Source organism: Dendrobium catenatum, unplaced genomic scaffold, assembly GCF_001605985.2.
Source record: "Dendrobium catenatum unplaced genomic scaffold, ASM160598v2 fragScaff_scaffold_1148, whole genome shotgun sequence".
NCBI classification, from domain to species: Eukaryota; Viridiplantae; Streptophyta; class Magnoliopsida; order Asparagales; family Orchidaceae; genus Dendrobium; species Dendrobium catenatum.
In genome coordinates this window covers 485142-505905 of record NW_021319610.1, presented here as the reverse complement: position 1 = coordinate 505905, position 20764 = coordinate 485142, and the positions used below count along the sequence as shown (strand labels likewise).

Here is a 20764-nt window from a genome sequence, read left to right as displayed (position 1 = left end):
TGCACGCCAAAATCGTATAAAAGTTATTTTAGCAAATTCACGTCTAAATAATCCACATTGACCCCTTCACTATTCATATAGTATTTTCTACTATTCTCATGACGTAAAAAAAAATAAAAAAATAAAAACAATATATAGTTTTTTTTTCCGAGTTAGAGATATGAACAAAATTTTTTAATTTTAATTTATATAATGAATTATTTTTATTGGGTCTAATGTTATGATTTTCTTTTCTAAATATTTACATAAAATTTTTCACATTCCTTACAATTTTTTATTTATTTATGTGTAAAATTGTGTGAATCCTTAAATTAAAAAATTACACTACCACTTTCTGCAATAATTTTTTATTCAAAGTTGTTATAACACAACAAATTTTTTAATAAAACAAAATATGAGCCACTTCCATATTGAAACATAACATATTTTTGTTTGTATTAAAAGATATTATAGACATTCTCTGAAAAAGTCTATTCACATAAATTATATAAATGTTTTTTAACATTTCGATCAATTAAGATAAATTAATATATATATCATATATTAAATTTTAAAGTCAAAATTTTTTAATTAATAGTCAAAATTTTCAATCAATAGATTAAGGCTTCGTTTGGGATGATTTTTTTATTGTTTCTTGAAAATTTTGTTTTAAAAAGTGATTAAAAAATTGTTTCAAATTAATCCTAAATTAGGCACATAATTTTTTTTTCCACAAATAATTAAATAAAAAAATATCATTGAGCCGCCAATTTTTTCAAAAGTTTAAAAATTAACTCCATTTTTGTTTTCCTTAGTTCACACTGTCCACAATCCATAGTTGGATACCACTAAAGAACGGCAGAATAAAAAAGGAGAGCAATCACGCCAAAAAGGAGAAAGAAAACCCTGCCCTCGTTCCCCAATCTCCTCGCACGCAATTCGCCAATCTTTATTTTATCGATCACATCAAAACCCTCCTTAAACCTTCTCTCTCTCTCTCTCCTTCCTCTATCGTCTGTGCCTCGCCAATGGCAAAACCCTATTTTTTTCAAATCCTTTTTGGGTTTCTAGGGTTTGTTCTCTTCATCTCTGTACCTGCCGCTGGCGGCGGATCGATCCATGAACTACTACGCGATCACGGCCTACCGGCGGGTCTTCTCCCCACTGCGGTGTCGTCCTACAATCTGGATCTGGAAACTGGTGTCTTGGAAGCTCATCTTGACCGTCCGTGCTATGCCAAGTACGATGGAATGGTCTTCTTCAACGAGACGGTGAGGGGTAATTTGAGCTATGGTGGGTTGAGGGGTTTGGTGGGTCTTTCGCAGGAGGAGCTCTTTCTATGGCTACCGGTTAAAGAGATATTAGTTGCTGATCCTTCATCGGGAGTTATTTTGTTTGATATGGGTGTTGCTCATAAGCAATTGTCTCTCTCGCTGTTTGAGAATCCACAGGATTGCAGTGTGGGAGGAGAGAAGTTTGGTAAAGGTTTAATCCGGATGATCAGTGAAGGTGGGTATCGTGGAAAAAATTGAATTTTGATTGGTTGTTGAGGGCTTAGATGATCTTGTTTATTAGATTTAATATGGAAAATTTCCAATTTTTAGGGATTTTGTGGCATTTTCCATAGTCAAAATTGGGATTTTTTATGTTACTATTAACTTAGAAATTTAAGCTTGAATCTGAATTTTTGACATTTTTATCTAGTATGTTTCTTCTCTCTGTTTGATCATGATCGCTGCTTCATGAAAAATTTTGTGATTCTGGAGTGGCTGTTTTTGTGTTTCATCTTCGTTTGCATGTTACAGGAAATTTCAAATACTCTCTTTCTAGTTTTTAATTTTCTTTTCTTCCAAGTTCCGATCTTCTCCATTTAGATGATTTGAATGAGCTAAGATTCTGCGGATTGGATTGCACGCCCTTTAATTAAAATTGGTAGTTTTAATGCTTCTATGGGTATATACATTTAAGCTTGAAATCTTGTTCATCTAGCTTTTGCCTGCTGGTTCATCCTGATTCTTCGTTCCTGGGGAATTTTAAAAAGTTCAAAATGCTTGATTATAAATTACAATTTAACTGGCCTGCATCTAGAAATTTTGTGAATATACTCTTCCATGTTGATTGTTTTTCCAATTTGAAGGCCAAACTTCTCCTTTTTGACGATATAAGAATCTAACTGCCATGGACTGAACCCGAAATTTTATCTTTTTTATTTCTCCAGTAATCAACATCTTGAGATTTTCCTATCTCCTAAGCATTCAATGCTTTTGGACAATTGCCCATTGCAATTTGTTCTAAACATTCTTAATTATCTCATCATTCTAAACAAGACATGTAGGGAAATCCTTGTAATATGTCACCTTTGCTGCTATCATTTCCTCCTTTATTATGTTTCTTCTTTGTTCTTTTTATCAAATGAGATATTTGCTTTACTGTTATAAAGATCTGTTAAAGCAATATCTTGATTCCTTGTGATTAATTGTTATAACTTGAACTGACTAGAACAAATTGTATACTTTTCCAGGGATTGGAAGGAAGCTAATAGGATTCTTGGGGGAATGATAAGGACTGAAAAGATGCTTCAGATTTGTACTTCCGGCCTCTATATTCTTCTTTTGAGTGTCTTTTATAAATTGTGATTTTCATTTATGTATAATTAATGGTACAGTTCAAAATTTGCTTTGCTTTTTTTTTTTTTTAATTATTTGTTGCTTTATATACATGCTTGATCTTTGATTGATCAAATCAGAAGCATCTCCATTATCGCCAAGGTTTTGGGCTACTGGAGCCGAGCCAGCCATGCAAGAATCACAGTTCTTGCATTTTGTTATCTTGTAATGAATTAATATCTAAATGTTTCTGGGCCATAGGGGGTGCTCAGTTACAAGAATTTTTCATGATAGTATTCTGTAGAAGAAATCCTGTTTTATTTGTTTGTTTGCTTTGACTCTTCAACTCTCAAGGCTCTGGTATTTGAGTGAGGTTCTTTTTTGTTGCTTAAAGATAAACAAATGTATTGGAAAATGACCTCAATGAGGCTTTCACACATCCTTATCCTACTTTGGTCCATGCCATTGTTGTGAGCATTGGATTTAATTTTTTTTAGTATTAATTTGCATGAAGTAGAAATATTAATATATGGTATATATATTTAGTTATATATATATGATATATAAGAGGGGGTTATAACTTTTGATGATATTTATGAGGTGGCTGTGGCTTTAAATAATGGTGTGGTGGGTGCTACTTAGCCAAGGAACGGATGCATGATATTGAAGGTTGTTATGAAGATAGAAGGTAGTGTTTATTGATATCACAAAGATCAAAATGTAGCAAATAAGGGCAATATGTTTTGTGAGGAGTTTGAGGAGATTGTGTTGTATATATTTTATGTCAATCATTTTAGTTACGCAGATTATCTTGGTCAGTTGGTTGTGGGCTTTGATTACTAATCAAGAGGTCTCGAGTTCGAAATTTGCGTATGTGATAAGTGTGTGGGTCTGTCTTAATTGGCTCAAATGTCCAGGCCGCAAATATTCTTTGTGAACAATTTTGGGATGACTAGGATTATTGCAAATAAGCATTTTTTTTGGTGTTAGACAATAAATGAATCTAAATGAACTATATGTCAAGGGCTACATGTTATGAAGATAAGAGGTGGTATTTATCAACATCATAAAGATCAAAGTATAGGAAATAATAAGGGCAAGTATGTTTTGTGATAGGAGGTCTAGAAAATTGTGTGGTTCATGTTGAAAGAACTACAACAAATGGTGCTCTTGGCGGAGTTCAATATAATGATGACAAAGAAGAAGATGATGATGACAACAACGACATTGATGATGACAATAATGAGGAGCTTTTTAACTTTCTTGCTAAAGAGAACTACAGCAAGAGGAGTATTATCATGACAGTTGCATTGAACTATTTCTATCTTTATAACCGAACTAATTCTATTGTTTCTTAAAAATCAGATTAAATGGAAAATAAATGTCCATATGGATGAGAATTGTATGAATTGAGTATTATTTTAAACTTTTATGAATTGAATTGTATGATTGAGAATTGATTTGGAAGGGTTATAGCTATAGAACTGAACTGTGTGGTTGAGGAGAAATTATTGTGTGTGGAATCGGAATGTATTCGGATTCCAATCACCATGCGCCATGTCACTGGATGCACTGGGCCCCGAAGTGCATCCGTTGACGTTGCATTCGGATTTCGCACACAATAATTTCTCCTGATTGATAAGAACTAAAATTGCAGCTAGTATATATGAACCATAAATGAAGCAAAAAATGACTGTATATCATCAAGATATCGCGACTGAAAGTTCTTGTCATGTATATCTTATGACAAGCTTTTTATTTATGGATTTTGAGACAACTATTCTAGTCGCAAAATGGTCTTTATGAACAATTTTGCAGAGAGACCATTTTGCGATGACATGGGCAAATAAATATTTTTCTTGTAGTATTTGACAATAAATGAATCTAGGGGCTGTTTAGTTGCTTGGGGAAAAAAATGTAGTGTAAAAGGAATAATTTAGAGTTGTTTGGATGATTGTAAAAGAAAAGCATGAGAATACTTATTTTAGTTTGATTTAAAATAAAATAAATGTAATGTAAAATACAAAAAAAATAGTAGTTGATGACCAACATTGGTGGCGGTGTGGCTGGCGAGGTGGATGCTGGTGGTAGGCTCTCGGAGGTTGGGGCTGGCAGCGGATGGCAGGCGGTGAGTGGTTAGAGGTGGTGGTGGCGGGCAACGGTGGAGGTGGCAGGGCGACAATAATCAGGGGTGGTCGGGTTGGCGGTCGTCGCGTGCCTGCATCAAGTGGTGGTTGTTGGCCGGCGTGTTGCGGCCGCTGGTGTTCGGCGGCTAGCGCGTGGCTGTGGTTGGTGGTCGGTTGCCAGCAATTGGCGACGGCGAGAGGTTACAATTGTAATAAATTTCTGTTGTATTTAAAATTTGTTCAAATAAGATGAATTTCATATACACTAAAAATAAACTTAGATGGTGTATACAAATGCATCAAAATTTTACATTACATTTGTTTTATTTCAAATTTGATGCCTATGTTCAAAATCTCTCTATTTGAAACACTGTACTCAATTTTGCAAGCAAATAAATAGCCCCTAAATAAATTAAATACGCATCATTTTTCTCTTTATTAAGTATTGGACTCATTTTAAAAATTTAGCTGATAAAAAAAATTATCAGAAACTTGTGATCATACTGGGCATATATTTGAATGTAAAATTTTAATTATACATATATTATACACATTTTAGAATAAATTAAAACTTTTAAAATTCATTCTAATAATTTTTTTATGCAAAAATTTCCAACTACAATTTACAGAACACTTGTCATCATCTATTCAAATAGCTTTCGAAAAAAAAAAGAAGCTTTAACTGAATATTTAGAAGATTCAAACTAATAATATCAAGCTAATCTTATGAACTCTAATTCCATCACTGATTCCTCCATTTGATCTCTAAAAAGAGCAGAGCAACTCGTCAATACCTGCATATCTCAGCGCTTCTTTTCCTAGTGATCCAGATGTAAGCAAAAACAGCCACCACAACAGCAGCCGCAAATCCGGCGGCTATGGTTTCTCCGGTCACCACCTCCAGCTTCGACCCGTGTCTAGGCGCACGCTGAGCAGCCTCCGGCGCTGAAGAACTGGGAGACAAAACACCAAGATCGAGCAGGCCAAGCTGGCCCGGCAGGGCCATGGCGCCGTTGACCGTTAAGAAGAGTACGGTGAAGAAGAAGCAGCTGAGGAAGAAGCCAGCCATGACTGCTGCAGTGGAAGTCTAAATGGCTGCAATGGAAGTTAATAAGGAGGAGCTTTTCATTTGTTTTATATGATTTATAGGGAAGAGGAGCCGACCACTATCCACTTTCTGATTTTGTTATGATGTGTATTTTATTATAATGCAAAAATGAGAATTAATTGAGCTATAGTTGACCTATTTATTATAAAAGAGCAAAATGATATTAAAATATATATTGTAATTAAATGATAAAAAAAAAGAGAAATTAGAATAGAAACTAGGAAATCATTTGATATAAGAAAATGCGATGTAATTTTTAATTTTTTTTAACAGTTTAGTCTTGCTTATCTGGCTCGATCAAGACTCTATTTTCACTAAATTTATAATTTGAAAAGCTTGCCCGTGGCAATAAATCTAATATTGATGCCAAGATCGGAGGGCTGCGATCGTCGATCGTGCATTGATGGAGCGACCCATAGATGCTCCTATATGAAGCATTTAAAAAGGGAAAATAGAAAATAGAAACGAGATACAAACAACGGTGAGTGGTGTGAGTGTTCTTCTTGAGGCTGAGGAGATGTGTATGTGTTAACACCCTGGAGCTACATTATGCCAAAAAAGGAGAAAAGAAGAAACTGTAGACAAAGTCAGAAATTCGAGGAGATGAATTCCTAGACGAAGAAGAGAAGGAGATGAGTGAGCATTATAAATCGTTATGAGTAATAAGAACTGAATATCGACTGATAGATAAATTAAGTGGCTCGCCGTCTCGCCCTAATTAGATCGCAAGGGTCTTTACGGGTCAATATTTGGGTTCTCAGGTTAACCCGACCTTGACCAGAAAATTTAAAAAAGTAAGTTTTGTAGACTTGAAACCGACCTGTTTCTAAATCGGGTTGGTCCTACCCGAAAATTTTAGGTCGGGCTCGGGTCGGATTACGTGTCGTCTCAATTTTTGACAGCTCTAACCATATATGATGTGTGTATGAGTTTGCCTTAATTGACCTAAATATTTCAAAAAGAGAGATGAATTCTATAAGATAAACTAACATTATGGATCAGGACTAGTTGGCTTGAATACTGTAAGAAATCACGAACAACTGTGTTAATGTAAAAAACATTTCAAATTCCTTAAAGATATCATTCAGCTTGCTACTGCTCTACAGAGCTACAAAAAAGATTAAAAGAAAACCTAAGAGCCGATGGTCCTCTATACTAAGATTAAAAAAAAAAAAAAAATACTAATAACATTCTAGGATTGCAACTATGTTAAGTCCCTTTATTAAAAAAAAGAAAAAAAAAATGTTAAGTCCCTTTATTAAGATGGGCAACCTGCTGCAAACCCCCCAAAATAATAATAATTAATAATAATAAATAAAAAAAGTTAAGTCCCTTTATTATGCTTTGAATTTTAATTATAGAGTAGGCCCAATTCAACAAGTAAAAAAGAGAAGAGAGCCTTTGATAGAGTAGGAAAAAAATAGGATTTAAAGAGAAACAATCATCTAAAATATATTAAAATGGAATTTTAGGTTTTTTAACAAATATAAGTAAATAAAAAAAATAAGTAAAAAAATCCTACATTGCAAAAAAAAAAAAAAAAAAAAACCAATCTCTTTTAATCTAAGTATTGGTATTAGACATATTAAAGTTTCGTTTGGGACGACTTTCTTACCATTTTTAAAATAAGTTTTTTGTATAAATTTTTTTTAAACTAAAAATATTTATACTGAAAAGCTATTTTAAAAGTAATAAAAAATAGTCCCAAACTAAGCCTAAATTATTTCTAATGCTTTCTCATTGTATCAGAAAAAGAATTTTAAAATTCTGTTTGGACTAAAATGGGCGAACAATATAAGGGAGGGTTTCATGAATTTGGCTAGCATGAAATGGGCAAATGACAAAAGGTAAGAATAGTGGAGTTTTGTTGATTAGGTGTGTTAATAATGATTCATAATTAACAAAATTATTATTGATTTTTAAACTTTAATAACTTCTTAAATATGATGATTAACAAGTAATAATAAAAATTAGATATTTGAATTAATTATGACTAGTGCCCACCTTAGCCACTCTTAGGCTTCGTTTGGGACAACTTTATTACTGTTTCTTAAAACAGGTTTTTAGTACATAAATTTTATTTTTTTACCCTAAAAAGTTGCTTTAAGAAGTAGTAAGAAATACTGAGGAGTTGAAGAATTGCTCTTTGATTCCAAAACAATATTCCTACACTACTATTAAAACAAGTTTTCGCAGCACTTTTTTTACCCTACAGCAGCGGTTAAAACACCTACTATTTTCGTAGCAGCGGTTTCTAAACCGCTGCATATCCGCTGTATTTGTTATCGCTGCAAAGGGCTTTCGCAGCAGTTTATAAACAGTTGCTATAGAGCTAGCTTTTAGCAGCGTTTCCTTTAGCAACGGTTTTAACCGCCACAATTATACAAAACGAGTCTTTACCATCGGTTATAGCCGCTGCTAATTTAGCAGATTTTTTTTTTTTAAATAATTTTTAGCATTCACGTAACTTTAATCTGTCTTATTCATAAACTTACAAAATTGTATTGCGTATAGACATGAACTTTTTTTTTTTGTGTTAAAACCCAAGGAGGGGCCTACGAGTTAATATCAAAAAATAGGTTACAAGGTCCTTAAAAGGAACCTCCAGCTTGCTAATGCTCAAAAGAGCTACAAAATCAAACAAAATAAAACCTAAAAGCCGGTGGTTCCTTATACTAAAAATACAAAATATCCTAATAACAAGCTAGGGCTGCAAGAGGACAGCACCCAAAAAAGGAAGATACGAGGATGCCCATTCAGCTCGAACTTCCTGCCAAAAATAGAAGAACGGTCCAAAGCCAACCAAATATTCTTGCAAAACAGTAAGCTGCCATCCAGATGACCTACAAACAAAACCTTGAAAACTAAAAAAGTTAGGAAGCAAGTAATAAAAAACATGATAATGCCAATAACCCCTTCCAAACAAGACAAACAGTAGCCATCATAATACTTATGATTAGGCAAAAAATGGACACATTAGAAATAATGTCCAAAGGCTGATAGAGTAAAGCTGAAGTTTTAGCCGGAAAATAATCAAAAACAGAGATAGAGGAAACAAGAGAATTATACCTGTTCACCAACTTCATAGAGATTACCAACCGAACCGTGAAATTCTTTTGGAACACAATTACAGTTTCTGAAGATAATTAAAAAAACAATAGTTAATAACTTATCACAAATGAATAAGCATATCAACAACAATTGTATCTCTCTTTAACACTTATTCGGATGATTGACTGAACGAAAAGTCTTTTTTTATCAAAAAATTGTATGGAAATATAAACAACTCAAAACACTCAAACTAAATATGTACAAATATACTCGTAGTCTATGGAAATAATAAAACCTTTGTAATATTTTTCAAAATATGAACCTTGTATTAGCTTCAGATCTCAATTTTCCAAAACCACAGTTCTGATACATATAGTAAACATAATTTCCTGTGAAGAGCGAACAAATAAGAAAAAAAAATTAAGAAAACATTTAATGAAATAGTTTGTGAATTAGACATACTTTACCTTAGCCTCATCTTAATTTTGCAGTAGTTTTCTCCTATATGTATACTGAAATATATCAAAAGAAAGTGTTGTTATTGTGCCCAAGTTGGGAAGGAGTAAAGCTGCCGAGCATGACTGAACTTTTTTATGTAGAGTGAATAAAAAACACCTTATTTTAAGACAAACAATATCACAATTATACAAAGGAGATAACAATCTTCTCTGAAAGATATTATCAATTTTGACGAATTATATCTATTATGCAAAGAAACCAATCATGAAAATGTTCATTAACAAGTTTATCAAGAGCTAATGGCGTTAGAGGGAAGTTGTTAGATTTTTTTTGTCTCTCTTCCTCCTTATATAGATCAATATACTTTGTTAGATACATCAATTACTGCTTTGGAGCGTCCACATTTTAACGTAAATATCTGATACAAACAAGATCTTAACATTATTTTATTATGGCATTTCAACAAATAGTTGGTAAATGGTTCTTAAACAATAAAGGATATACAAAATCAATGATTTGAGCTTCACGTCAAACACAAACAAGGAACTGAGAATATTTCTTGATCGAACTCTATATACACGATGATGATATTTCAAATTTCATTTATAATATTACAAATTAATTTAGATAATAAAGCTTTTTATAAACAGTGTTAAAGTAATCAAACTTAATCAATAAAAAATGAATAAACAAATTCCATGATAGTTTTAGATGATATATTCACTTGCTTTTAAGCATTCAAATGCCATTTCACTTAATATATAACGAAAAAAAATTGCATTCAAATGCAGCATACAAATTCTTCAAATTGAATTTAAACCTCCATATACATCATCTGAGTAAAAATAAAACCTAATCAGATGATCAGCACATAAAGTAAACATGTAGCTAGTCTTACCTAATTCAAATCAACGAGTCAAATTAAAACACCAAGAAGATCACAGTGAAGTTTTCGGTATCTTAAACGTGAGTTCTTTTATTTTGCTATGATTGGTATGGTGGTATGTGGTCGGCTGGCTTTGCCAATTTTGGGTTCATACGTGAGTTCTTTTAATAGCCAGAGTTCACAATGTCAACTATTCGAAGTAATAAACAAAATATTTCTTTCTTTTTTCCTCAAGGAAGGGCTTTCAAGTGTTTTTTTCTAAATTGAGGGCAGCCTATTTCATATATTAACTTAAAAGAGTAATTATAATCGGATAAAGACCTAATAGACAACCCAAATGACACTACAAAAAAACAAGCCCTATCGCAGCGATAATGATGAGCTGGTTTCATTTCCAAATGAGGAAGTGACTCAAATATATTGTTCTAGTCATGTGATTCAAATATATTTTTCAATGTTCTATTGTTGTTGTGAATCTCTATAATTAAACTTGTGTTTTTGTTTTAGCGACAACTCCTGTTTATATTGGTTTTATGTTTTGATTTAGTGAATGTCTCTGATTTGATATATTTCTGTGGCACAGTTGGCTAACCAACTTATCTAGCTCTAGGGTGAACGGTCAGGTTTCACAATTTTTTTTAAAAAAATTATGGACTTTAGTGGCGGTTATAACCGCCACTAGAGCCCAGAAAACGACCACAAATCTTGCAATCGGTCGCTTTTGCTCATATTTGTCGCAGTTATAACCGACGCAATTCTGTATATTTGCAGCGGCTATAACCACTGCGAAAATATGCATTCCGTAAAAACCTTCCCCGTCGATCGTCGAACCGCTGCGGAATGCCGTTGCAGTGCATTGCAAACACAGCGGTTATGTAGCGATTCTAGAACCGCTGTAAAGAAAATAGTGGCGGGTTTAACCGCTGGGAAAAGTTAAAAATTGTGCTGCGAAAACCCAATTTTTTGGTAGTGTGAAGAATAAGATAATAAGATCTGTATCATAAACCACAATCCTCAATCATAGCACATTTGCAAAACTAAATTCAGAATGTCAATAGCGTCACCCATTCAACATGACACAATAAGGCTTCATTTGAGGCAGCTTTCTTTGTGCATTCTAAAGCAATTTCTTATAGTACAAAAATTTTTGAAACTTGAAATTTTTATACTAAAAAATTATTTTAGAAAGCAACTGGAAAAAAAGCAACCCAAACGAAGCATAACATAGCCATTCACACGCTTCCTTGATTGCCCATAGTCTGTCTGATAGGAAATGGATGCACTTTTCACAAAAATTAGTGGATGAAACACGAGAATTTACGAAGAAGATCTAAAATGCCCTAAAATAATTTTTATTGAAAGAACTATAAAAAGAAACGCAATATAAAAGTGGAGAGGAAGATCTGGCTCTCCCAAATCCCTAGCCGCCTGCTAGAGTCTAAATAACCTAAGAATAAATTAAATTCAGCAAACTCCCAAAATATAAATCTAAAGTCATCCTATTGTTAGACTTAAATAGGCTCCCATAATTCCCTCCTAAGTGAGCCCTCTTTTCCTACTTAAATTCATGTCAATTTTGAATTATTACTCAAAATAATTCCCTTCAAATTATAATTAAAACTTTCCTAAATAATCTCTCTTAATTCCTCCTCTTCCCTAAATAATTTCCTCTTAGATTTTGAAATTCAAATTATATTTGTTGCCCTAAATAATTCCTTCCCAATTTTAATTAAAATATTCATAAACAATTCTCCTTTGATTAAGAATCTTCATAAACAACTCTCTTGATTAGGAACTTCTTAATTTTGTATCAATCAAATATGTCGGTCCATTAATACTCCCCTCCCAAAGTGTCACCTTATCCTTAAGATGGAATGAAGAAAATTGCCACTGAAGCACTTGACTAATAGCACTAGGAATGTCAATATTTGACACAACTTGAAAACTCGACTCGAACTTGACCCAAACATTTTTTGTTAGGGTTAACTTGTTACACAAACGGGTTAGGTTCGGGTTCCAGGATTCAACCCTTTTAAAAAATTGGGTTGGGATCAAGTAAATTCGCTAACCCGAAGCTATCCCGAACTGACCCATAAATTGAGTCTCGTCAACTCAGACTGTCAGCCATAAGCGTTAAGTCTCGAGTCACGTCAGCTCGTCCGCCATCCGCATCACGGTGTTAGCCCGTCATCACGTCTCATCAGCCCATCCACATGCCATTCACCATCTACATTCCCTCAGCCGGAGGTTGTTGCAACTTGCCTAGCCGGAGGATCAATCCTCGATAGCACCGTCCGCCGCAGCCTCAACCGGACTAACGACATAGCCTCTACCGCAGCCTTCGCCGTCTCCACCATTCACCTTTTCCGCCATAGTCGCAACCTTTGAACGTCAAAAATAACCGTTTCCTCCATCCCGCATTGGCTAGACTTTGGGTCGTGTCGGGTCAACCCGTGTGAGACCTCGTTCCCTTACTGTTCCTCTATGGCTTGGATTTTCCTCCCAGAATCGTCCGGGACGATAGTGAGATCGGCCAGGCCGATCTGCACTGTTCAAAATATCGTCCTGAAACTAGTTCTGGGAACCGTCCAGGACGATCGATTTTGGTCTGATCGTCCCGGGACAATTTGGCGATCGGCCGGGCCGATCAGCCTAATGATATAAAAAAATCAGCTCGTTTTGAGGAGAGAGAAAATCATTTTATAAAATCAGATATTTTGTAGAGAGAGAAAGAGAGGAAAAGAAAGGGAAAGGTTTTTGTCTTTGCTGATTTTGATTCTTTTGTACTCAGGATAGATTTCAGTACTAGTGATTGTAGTGTAGTTCCTGAGTATTGTACATGACCTTTTGAGATGAATCGACTTGTATATTGATATTTTACATTTCATAGATGTTTGATAGACTGTTTAATTGAAGGTTTTAGATAACTCTGGTAAATTGTTTTGAGAAATTGATTGACATTCTTTCCAAGTTAGATCTTGGGGCGTGACAACCCGGACTCGAGGAAGGTCACATTCAGTTCAGGTCAAATTAATATTACAGAGTCATTTTTGGGAAAGACCCAAATTTGACCCAAATCCAATTTTGACAACTCTAAATAGCACTAGACTGAAAAAGTAGACTAACACCGGGTTGAATGATCCCTGCATCGAGCATCTCCTTGACTAATTTCTTAATATCTTCATTCGTAATTTGGGTATGACAACTCAGACAAATACTGATAAGTGAGACTCCTTCCTTCAAGATGTTAGCTTGCTCGCATTCCCAAGGAGGAGGCAACCACTAAACTGGCTGGAATACCCCTATATACTGTTATAGGGCTGAATCATGGATGAAGGTATCTTCTATCTTCTCCATATTTTTTTCTCCTTCCAAACTTTACAACTCCACCAAAAATTCTAGTCCTTGACCCTTTCCCCTCCTAAAAAATTGCTCAAAATGTAGCATCTCCTATTCTTTCCCTAATATTTTCACCTCCTAATTTTTCCCTCTACTTATCAGATCAGGTTTTTCCCCACTTCCTTGACTAACAGTGGCTTCCCTCGACTTCAACAACACCATTTAGGTTTGGAAATCGAACACCTTCCTAAGCATCTCCTCAATGATGGCAAACTTCCCATTGATCTTCTCATAGATGGCTAAAAATTACTTTTCAAAATCTGAGATATTTACGAATCATATTTCAATTGTTTGATCTACGATTCCAACACTTATGACTTTCTTCTCGCCATAGGTACCCGATCTAGGTTTTGATACCAATTTGATAGGAAATGGATGCACCTTTCACATAAATCAATGGATAAAATATAAAAAATTAAAAAGAAGAACGTTACAAAATAATTTTTCTTGAAAGAACTATAAATAGAAATGCAAGATATAATTGGATCCTCAATTGGAGAGGAGGATCTGACTCTCCCAATGTAATAGCCCAAACTCTTAACTATTGAGATATTATTCGCATTGACGTAAGTGTCTCACGGTTTTGTCTTGTTGGTGCAACTTCACAGTTGGTCACCTATCCAAGTAGCAATTTTTTAATAAAATTTCAACCGTTACACCAAAAGACACCTCAATGTTAATTTGAGAGTTTAGTTTTTTTACTTAAGGGGTTTCACACCCAAATTCCTAGTCGCCGGCTAGAGGCCAAGTAACTTAAGAATAAACTAAATTTAATTAACACACTCCAAAACATAACCAAATTACCCCATAGTTAGCCTTGAATAAGATCCCATAATTCCCTCCCAAATTAATCCCCTTTCCCTAACTAAATCCCTCTCAGATTTGAATTCAAATTAATATTATTTTTCTAATTGATTTCCTCTCAATTATAGTTAAAATTTTTCTAAACAATCCTCCATTAATTCCTTGTACTTTTTTTTTAAATGACCCCTCTTAGATTTTGAATTCAAATTAGATCTATTGGCTTAAATAATTTCCTCCCAATTGTAACTAAAAGATTTTATAAACAAGTCCTCTTTGATTAGCAACCTTTCTAAATAGTTCTTTTTTGATTATGTAACTTCCTAATTCCCTCCCAATCAAATTGACCGGTCCATCACTGCCCTGGAAAAAGTAGGAAAGGTAAAGAAGCAACAGGTAGAAAGATGTCATATATTCATCACATTCTAAGAAAAAAAACCACAGAAAATCTGAGTCATTGCAGCAAAACTTTCATATATCCTGGTAAATCTTTCATTTCATAATATTTGAATTAATGGATCTCTTAATACATTTAAGTGTAATTTAGTAGAAATAAAAAAATTATTATGTTTAAAGATGGGCATAAAAAATTAAGACCCCCAACCACTATGTCAACTTTATTCTTTACATAATTTAAGTGGCATCTATTTTGATTTCATAAAATTAGTTGTCTTTTTTAATAACCCCCATTTATTATTGTGTTGAAGGATCTTTTATCAATAGAAACTTATTAATTACATCGGGGTATTTTAATGGAGTTGGCATCAAAACATTCCTCATAATTCTTAATTTTTTCATTGAGATTAGTGTTTCATCATAACTCGAATTTCATCATGACATCAAAATGCAGCTTTTTTTTCCCTATGCAATAAGATTTTATAGTATATGAATGTGTGTGTTTTTTATTTATTTATTTTTCATTTTATGGTAATATTTTGTTAAGCTCTTTCTTTTCTTAAGGTATTTGCTCTATGTTTTTCTATTAGTAAAAAAAGTATTAGCTTTCCATATAATCATGCATGCATATCCAATGAGTCAAACCATCTACAAATTTTATTTTATTTCTTCGTATAATACTTCCAAACACACGTAAGAAAACCTATTCAAATTCAGGAGAAATTATTCTGTGCAGAGGCCGGGGACGTAGTACGTCATCTAGAGACCAACCAAAATGTCACGTCAGTGCTACCGAGCCATCGTACCGAGCGGTACCGAGCAGCGGTACCAAGCGAAGTGGTGACGTGGCGTATTCTGATTGATCCCTAGACTGCATTTGACATCCGCACAAGATAATTAATCCAAATTCAGAGGCCACTTCTCTTACTTATTAAAGCAACACTAAATATGCTAATATAGCTGGTCAGTGACACATTTCCCTAATTTTATCCCTTCCATATTCTTGAAGCAAAAACCCTAGAAAATCAAGTGAAATCAGTCACTGGAGTAGCCACCACAATAATAGGCACCTTCTTGTGACTCACCATTCTGAAGCTCTCAGTCATGTCCATCTCTTCCCTATTCACTCCGCTCGGCAACTCCCAATCAAATCCATATAAAACATTAGCAAGAGCGAGCTCAACCCCAGCCACACCAAATGCCATTCCAGGACAAGTCCTTCGCCCTGCACCAAATGGTATGAGCTCCAAATGATGCCCTTTGAAGTCAACACCGCCACACTTATCGAATCGCTCAGGCTGAAATGTCTCGGCGTCCTCACCCCAAGAGTTTGGATCCCTTGCGAGAGCCCAAGCATTCACAAAGATCCTTGTTTTGGCCGGAATATCATAACCATTGATCTTCGTGTCTTTGGTGCTTTCACGTGGTAGAAGTAATGGACCAGAAGGGTGAAGGCGGAGGGTCTCTTTAAATACATTGTGTAGATAGGGTAGGTGTTGAAGGTCTTCCTCTTCGACCTTACCTTTACCTTTGACTACTCGACGAACCTCTTCTTGTGCTTTGCGCATAGATTTAGGGTTCTTGATCAGCTCCGCCATAGCCCACTCCATGATTATTGCAGGTGAATCAGTACCCGCCAGAAACATGTCCTGCAATTTCCATATATATTTTTTGATAGAATTTATATCCTAAAACTTTATAAAAAATAATGAATAAATTCATAAGAATTGAATGTTAAATGTGCACTCTCTCTTAGAATAGTAATTTTTTAGTTAAATTTTTTTAAATTTTTATTAAAAAGATGCTTTAAGAAACAGTAATGAACTTTAAATAATGAGAAGAAATGATACTAACCATTACAACAGCTTTGATCACATTTCTAGTGAGCAGAAGCCCTAAAGAATCATCCATTTCCTCTTGGCTTTTAAGTAGTATATCAAGGAAGCAAACATCTTCATTAATGGTATCTTCTCCCGTACTACTCTTCTTCTCCTCTTGGCATCTTCTTCTTTTCATCCTTTCCTCTATCTCCCGTTCAAAGACCCGATCCATGGTATGAAATATCTTCTCCAGCCTCCCTCGCCAGCCCGTCAGCCCATCTAACCAAGCCAAGGAAGGGAAAAAATCACCCACACATAACTCCGTAGTGAAGGCGACTGCTTCCATTATCATTTCATGGTGCTGAGTCCTTCCACAGTCGCCGGCGACTGCCGATATCCGCTTTCCAAAGACCAGCCTGTATATCAAATTGTTGAAAAGGCAGAGCAGCATCGTGGTCAAGTTGAAGGCTTCGCCGTTGGCCGACGCCGACGATATGGTTTTAAGCAGAGCTCCCACCTCTTCTTCACGAATGGCTTTGAAGGCCTGTTGGTCCGTCGAAGATGAAAACAAAATTAGGAAATTGAACTCTATGAAATTTAAAATTTAATTTTTTTAAATCCAACGAATTTAAAATTTATCATAAAAAAAAAGTAATGACCTGCACTCTCGCAGCGCTGAAGACCTCTGCGTTGGTAAACCTTCGGATGCGGCGCCAGTGATCGTTGTAAGGTGTGAAGGCGATGTCGAGGCCGCCGTAAGAGAACCGGTCCGTGCTGGCGAAGAAAGGGCGGCCGCAGAAGACAATATCCTGCGTCTTCAGGATCTCGGCGGCTGTCTCCGGCGAGGACGCGATGATAGTGGAGACTTGGCCGAGCTTGACGTGGATGAGGGGACCATACTTATAAGATAGTTTGCGCAGAGTGAATTGGGGGAGTTCGCCGATGAACTCGTGTAGGTGGCCGATGAAGGGGAGTGACGGTGGGCCCGGAGGGAGTCTCCGGCGGCGAGAATTCAACTTGCGTTTTCGACGAAGAGTGGCGCTTAGTGTGTGGAGGAGGAATAGAATGAAGGGGATCAATAGCAGCGCCATGTGAGCCTCCATCTTTATATGTATTTTAGAACAAACAACTGTTTTCAAGCTTTGAGATAGCTATTGTTGCCGAAAATTTACATGACAGTTTCAATAAAGAAAAAAAAAGGTTTTTTCAACTTAAATTGTATTTATCTTAAAATGAATTTTAAAAATTTTAATTTATTAATTACTCATACATCCTTAAAAAATTATCTTGATCGGTCGAGTACGAATCTCAAGGAAAAATCAAGTCGAAAACTTTCGAAATTAAAACTGGGACCATCCAAACTTATATTGTATTTTAGCAAATTTATTGTCAAACTGAACATCTCGGAAATATGAACACCCAGACACCAAATTTGATTCAATCCGAGCCCAAATAAGATCAAATCAAGGACCCGAAGTGCTGTTGGAAGGTTCAAACCATAATTTGGATTACCAAATGATCTTCAAACTAGACATGCTTATAGTCAAATCGAGCAGCTCGACGAGACAAATCGAATGAGCCCAAGATCGAGGAATTCCGACATAATTAAGACCTTGAAATGTCTAATGAATGGTCAACGATCAAGGAATTCAACATTGGCCGTCCATCCAAATCACTCCCCATTTACCCTTGATATTCCTCCTTTTTATGGGCCATGCAACTCTAAGAAATTTATAAATAGATATCTCCTTCCTTTTAAAAAGGGGCCCCAAGTCAAATGAAACAAACTAGAGAGAGATTGGAGATCGCTCTTGGCTCCTTGCTCCTCCTCGACCACCTCCCAGAGTTCGGATGGACCATCGTCTGACGCCTAGGTTTCATCGGACTACCACTTGAGGCCCGACCTTCAACCAGATAATCACTTGAGGTCTGGAGTTTTGGAGGACCACCACCTAACACCGGAGTTCCGACTGACCACCACTTGAGGCCCGAAGTGTCACCGGACCACCCCCCGATGTCGTAGTTCCTTCGCACCACCACTTGAGGCCTCGAGTTCCACCGGACCACCACCTGATGCCCGGAGTTCCACCGGACCACCACCTGATGCCCGGAGTTCCGCCGGACCACCACCTGACGTTCATAATTCCACCAAGCCACCAACTGACTCCCAGAGTTCCGCTAGACCACCACTTAATGCCAGAGTTCCATCGGACCACAACTTGACGTCGGAGTTCCACCAGACCACCACTTGGCTTTAAGAGTTTCACCGGACCACCACCTGAAGCTTGGAGTCACCGGACCACCACTTGATGCCCGGACAATAATCTTTTTAACCCCTATCTTCTACCGACTACGATACTTCCGACCTCCGTCACCAACTATGGTTCTTCTGACATCTACTGCCAGAGAATGGTCTTTTTGATCCATGTTCCTTGCTGACTACGGTCCTTCTAACCTCCGTCGTCAACTATAGTCCTTCTAATCTCCACCGCCATATAATAGCCTTTATGATCCTCTTCTCTTGTCGACTATGATCCTTCTAACCTCATCGCTTACTTCAATCCTTCTGACCTCCATTGTTAGACAACAATCATTCTAACCCTTGTCTCCTAACGACTATGGTCATTCCGACCTCCATAGCCTACTACAGTCCTTCCAAACTCCATCGCCAGACAACAGTCTTTCTAGCCCTTATCTCTTGCCGACTACGGTCCTTCTGACCCCGTCGCCTACTACGGTCCTTTCGACCTCCACAGTTAGACAATATTCTTTCTAACCCCTATATCCTATCGACTACTATTCTTCTAACCTCCGTTGCATGCCGACTATGTTCCTGCCGATTAAACAAACATATCAATACTAACTCTTCCAATTTCTACCATGTAATGCATTCTATATGATGTATATCTGTTATATCAAGCTAAGCCATTCCCTCCAATGAAGTGCCTCATTTGTAATCGACTGTAAATAATAGTAGATTCATTCAAACTAGACCAGGCCCCGTGATTTTCCCCCTTTCAGAGGTTTCTATGTAAAATCTCTGGTGTCTCTTATAAACGCTACACCCTCTCTGTTATCTGATTGCGCGCTGAATTTTTGTACAATGTTAAGACGTTAAACTTTATATTTCTCTACCGCTGTGAATATTCCAGGATGCAACGTACAATTATGATATAATTTTAATTATAATATTCAAATGTAATTTATTTTCATATAAAATCAGAATTACACGAAAATGAATGAAAGGATAAAAGTTATTAATTATGCTTCTATTTTAATAATAAATAAATAGTAATAATGTAAAAAAAAAGCCTTATTATTTCCCTAAATCTACCTATGCTATATTTATTTTCTTATATTAATTTATATAACATTAAAATTATAAAAATAAAAAGTTTTATTTTATTTTATATAGATAAATATTAGTGTTTTTTTATATTCCTTTTATAAATATAAGTATTTTATAAATGAATATAGATATTTATATGTTAAATAGAAATATATATAATTTAATAACATCTTTTTAAATATATTTAAAAAATTTCACATTATACATAACATTGTTACTCTGATTCCAGCAATTGGCGGGGATTGCTCGTCTGAGGGCAAAGCATATTACTTATCAAAATTAGAACATGTTTATTAATATATTTAAAAATAAATCAATGCCCTAAATAATATAGGGAATTTAGAATACCTTAAATAAATAGAACAGAAAGCGGCGGTAGAGAGAGAGAGAGCTGAACGGGGTAGAGAGAAAAGGTGGGATGGCGCACAGAGAAACAGCTGAATGGGGGAGAGAGAAACGGCTTGACGTCGATAGACCAATTAGAATTGGCCACATCACTCCCGCTTGATATAATGCTCGGTACCACTCGGTACTGTGCTCGGTACCGTGCTCGATATTGCTGACGTGACACATTCTGATTAGTCTCCGGATGATGAATTGAGTTTGAAGTCCACACATAATAATTTCTCGTGAGAGAGGAGTATTAATAAATTTTATTAAATAATGATTGTATTTTCTTGCAAAAATCCTGATTATTAGATAAAAATTATCTATTTTATTAAATCAAAATTGATGAATAATAATTTTAAATAGATAAAATATTAATTTAATTAAAATAATTATA

General features: G+C 35.5%; 2 protein-coding genes across 2 annotated transcripts; one reads left to right on the top strand and one right to left on the bottom strand.

The window, feature by feature from the left end:
- Positions 1-801: 801 nt before the first annotated feature.
- On the top strand, positions 802-2916 carry LOC110097120. Its single transcript, XM_020823362.2, has 2 exons — positions 802-1488; positions 2501-2916. Exons 1-2 carry the CDS (start codon positions 1008-1010, stop codon positions 2536-2538), a joined length of 519 nt encoding a protein of 172 aa, XP_020679021.1. The 5' UTR covers positions 802-1007; the 3' UTR covers positions 2539-2916.
- Positions 2917-15836: 12920 nt separating this feature from the next.
- On the bottom strand, positions 15837-17722 carry LOC110097125 (cytochrome P450 71A1-like). The gene is made up of 3 exons (XM_020823368.2): positions 17291-17722; positions 16666-17175; positions 15837-16460 (listed from the first exon to the last, which is right to left on the bottom strand). Exons 1-3 carry the CDS (start codon positions 17720-17722, stop codon positions 15837-15839), a joined length of 1566 nt encoding a protein of 521 aa, XP_020679027.2.
- Positions 17723-20764: the final 3042 nt, after the last annotated feature.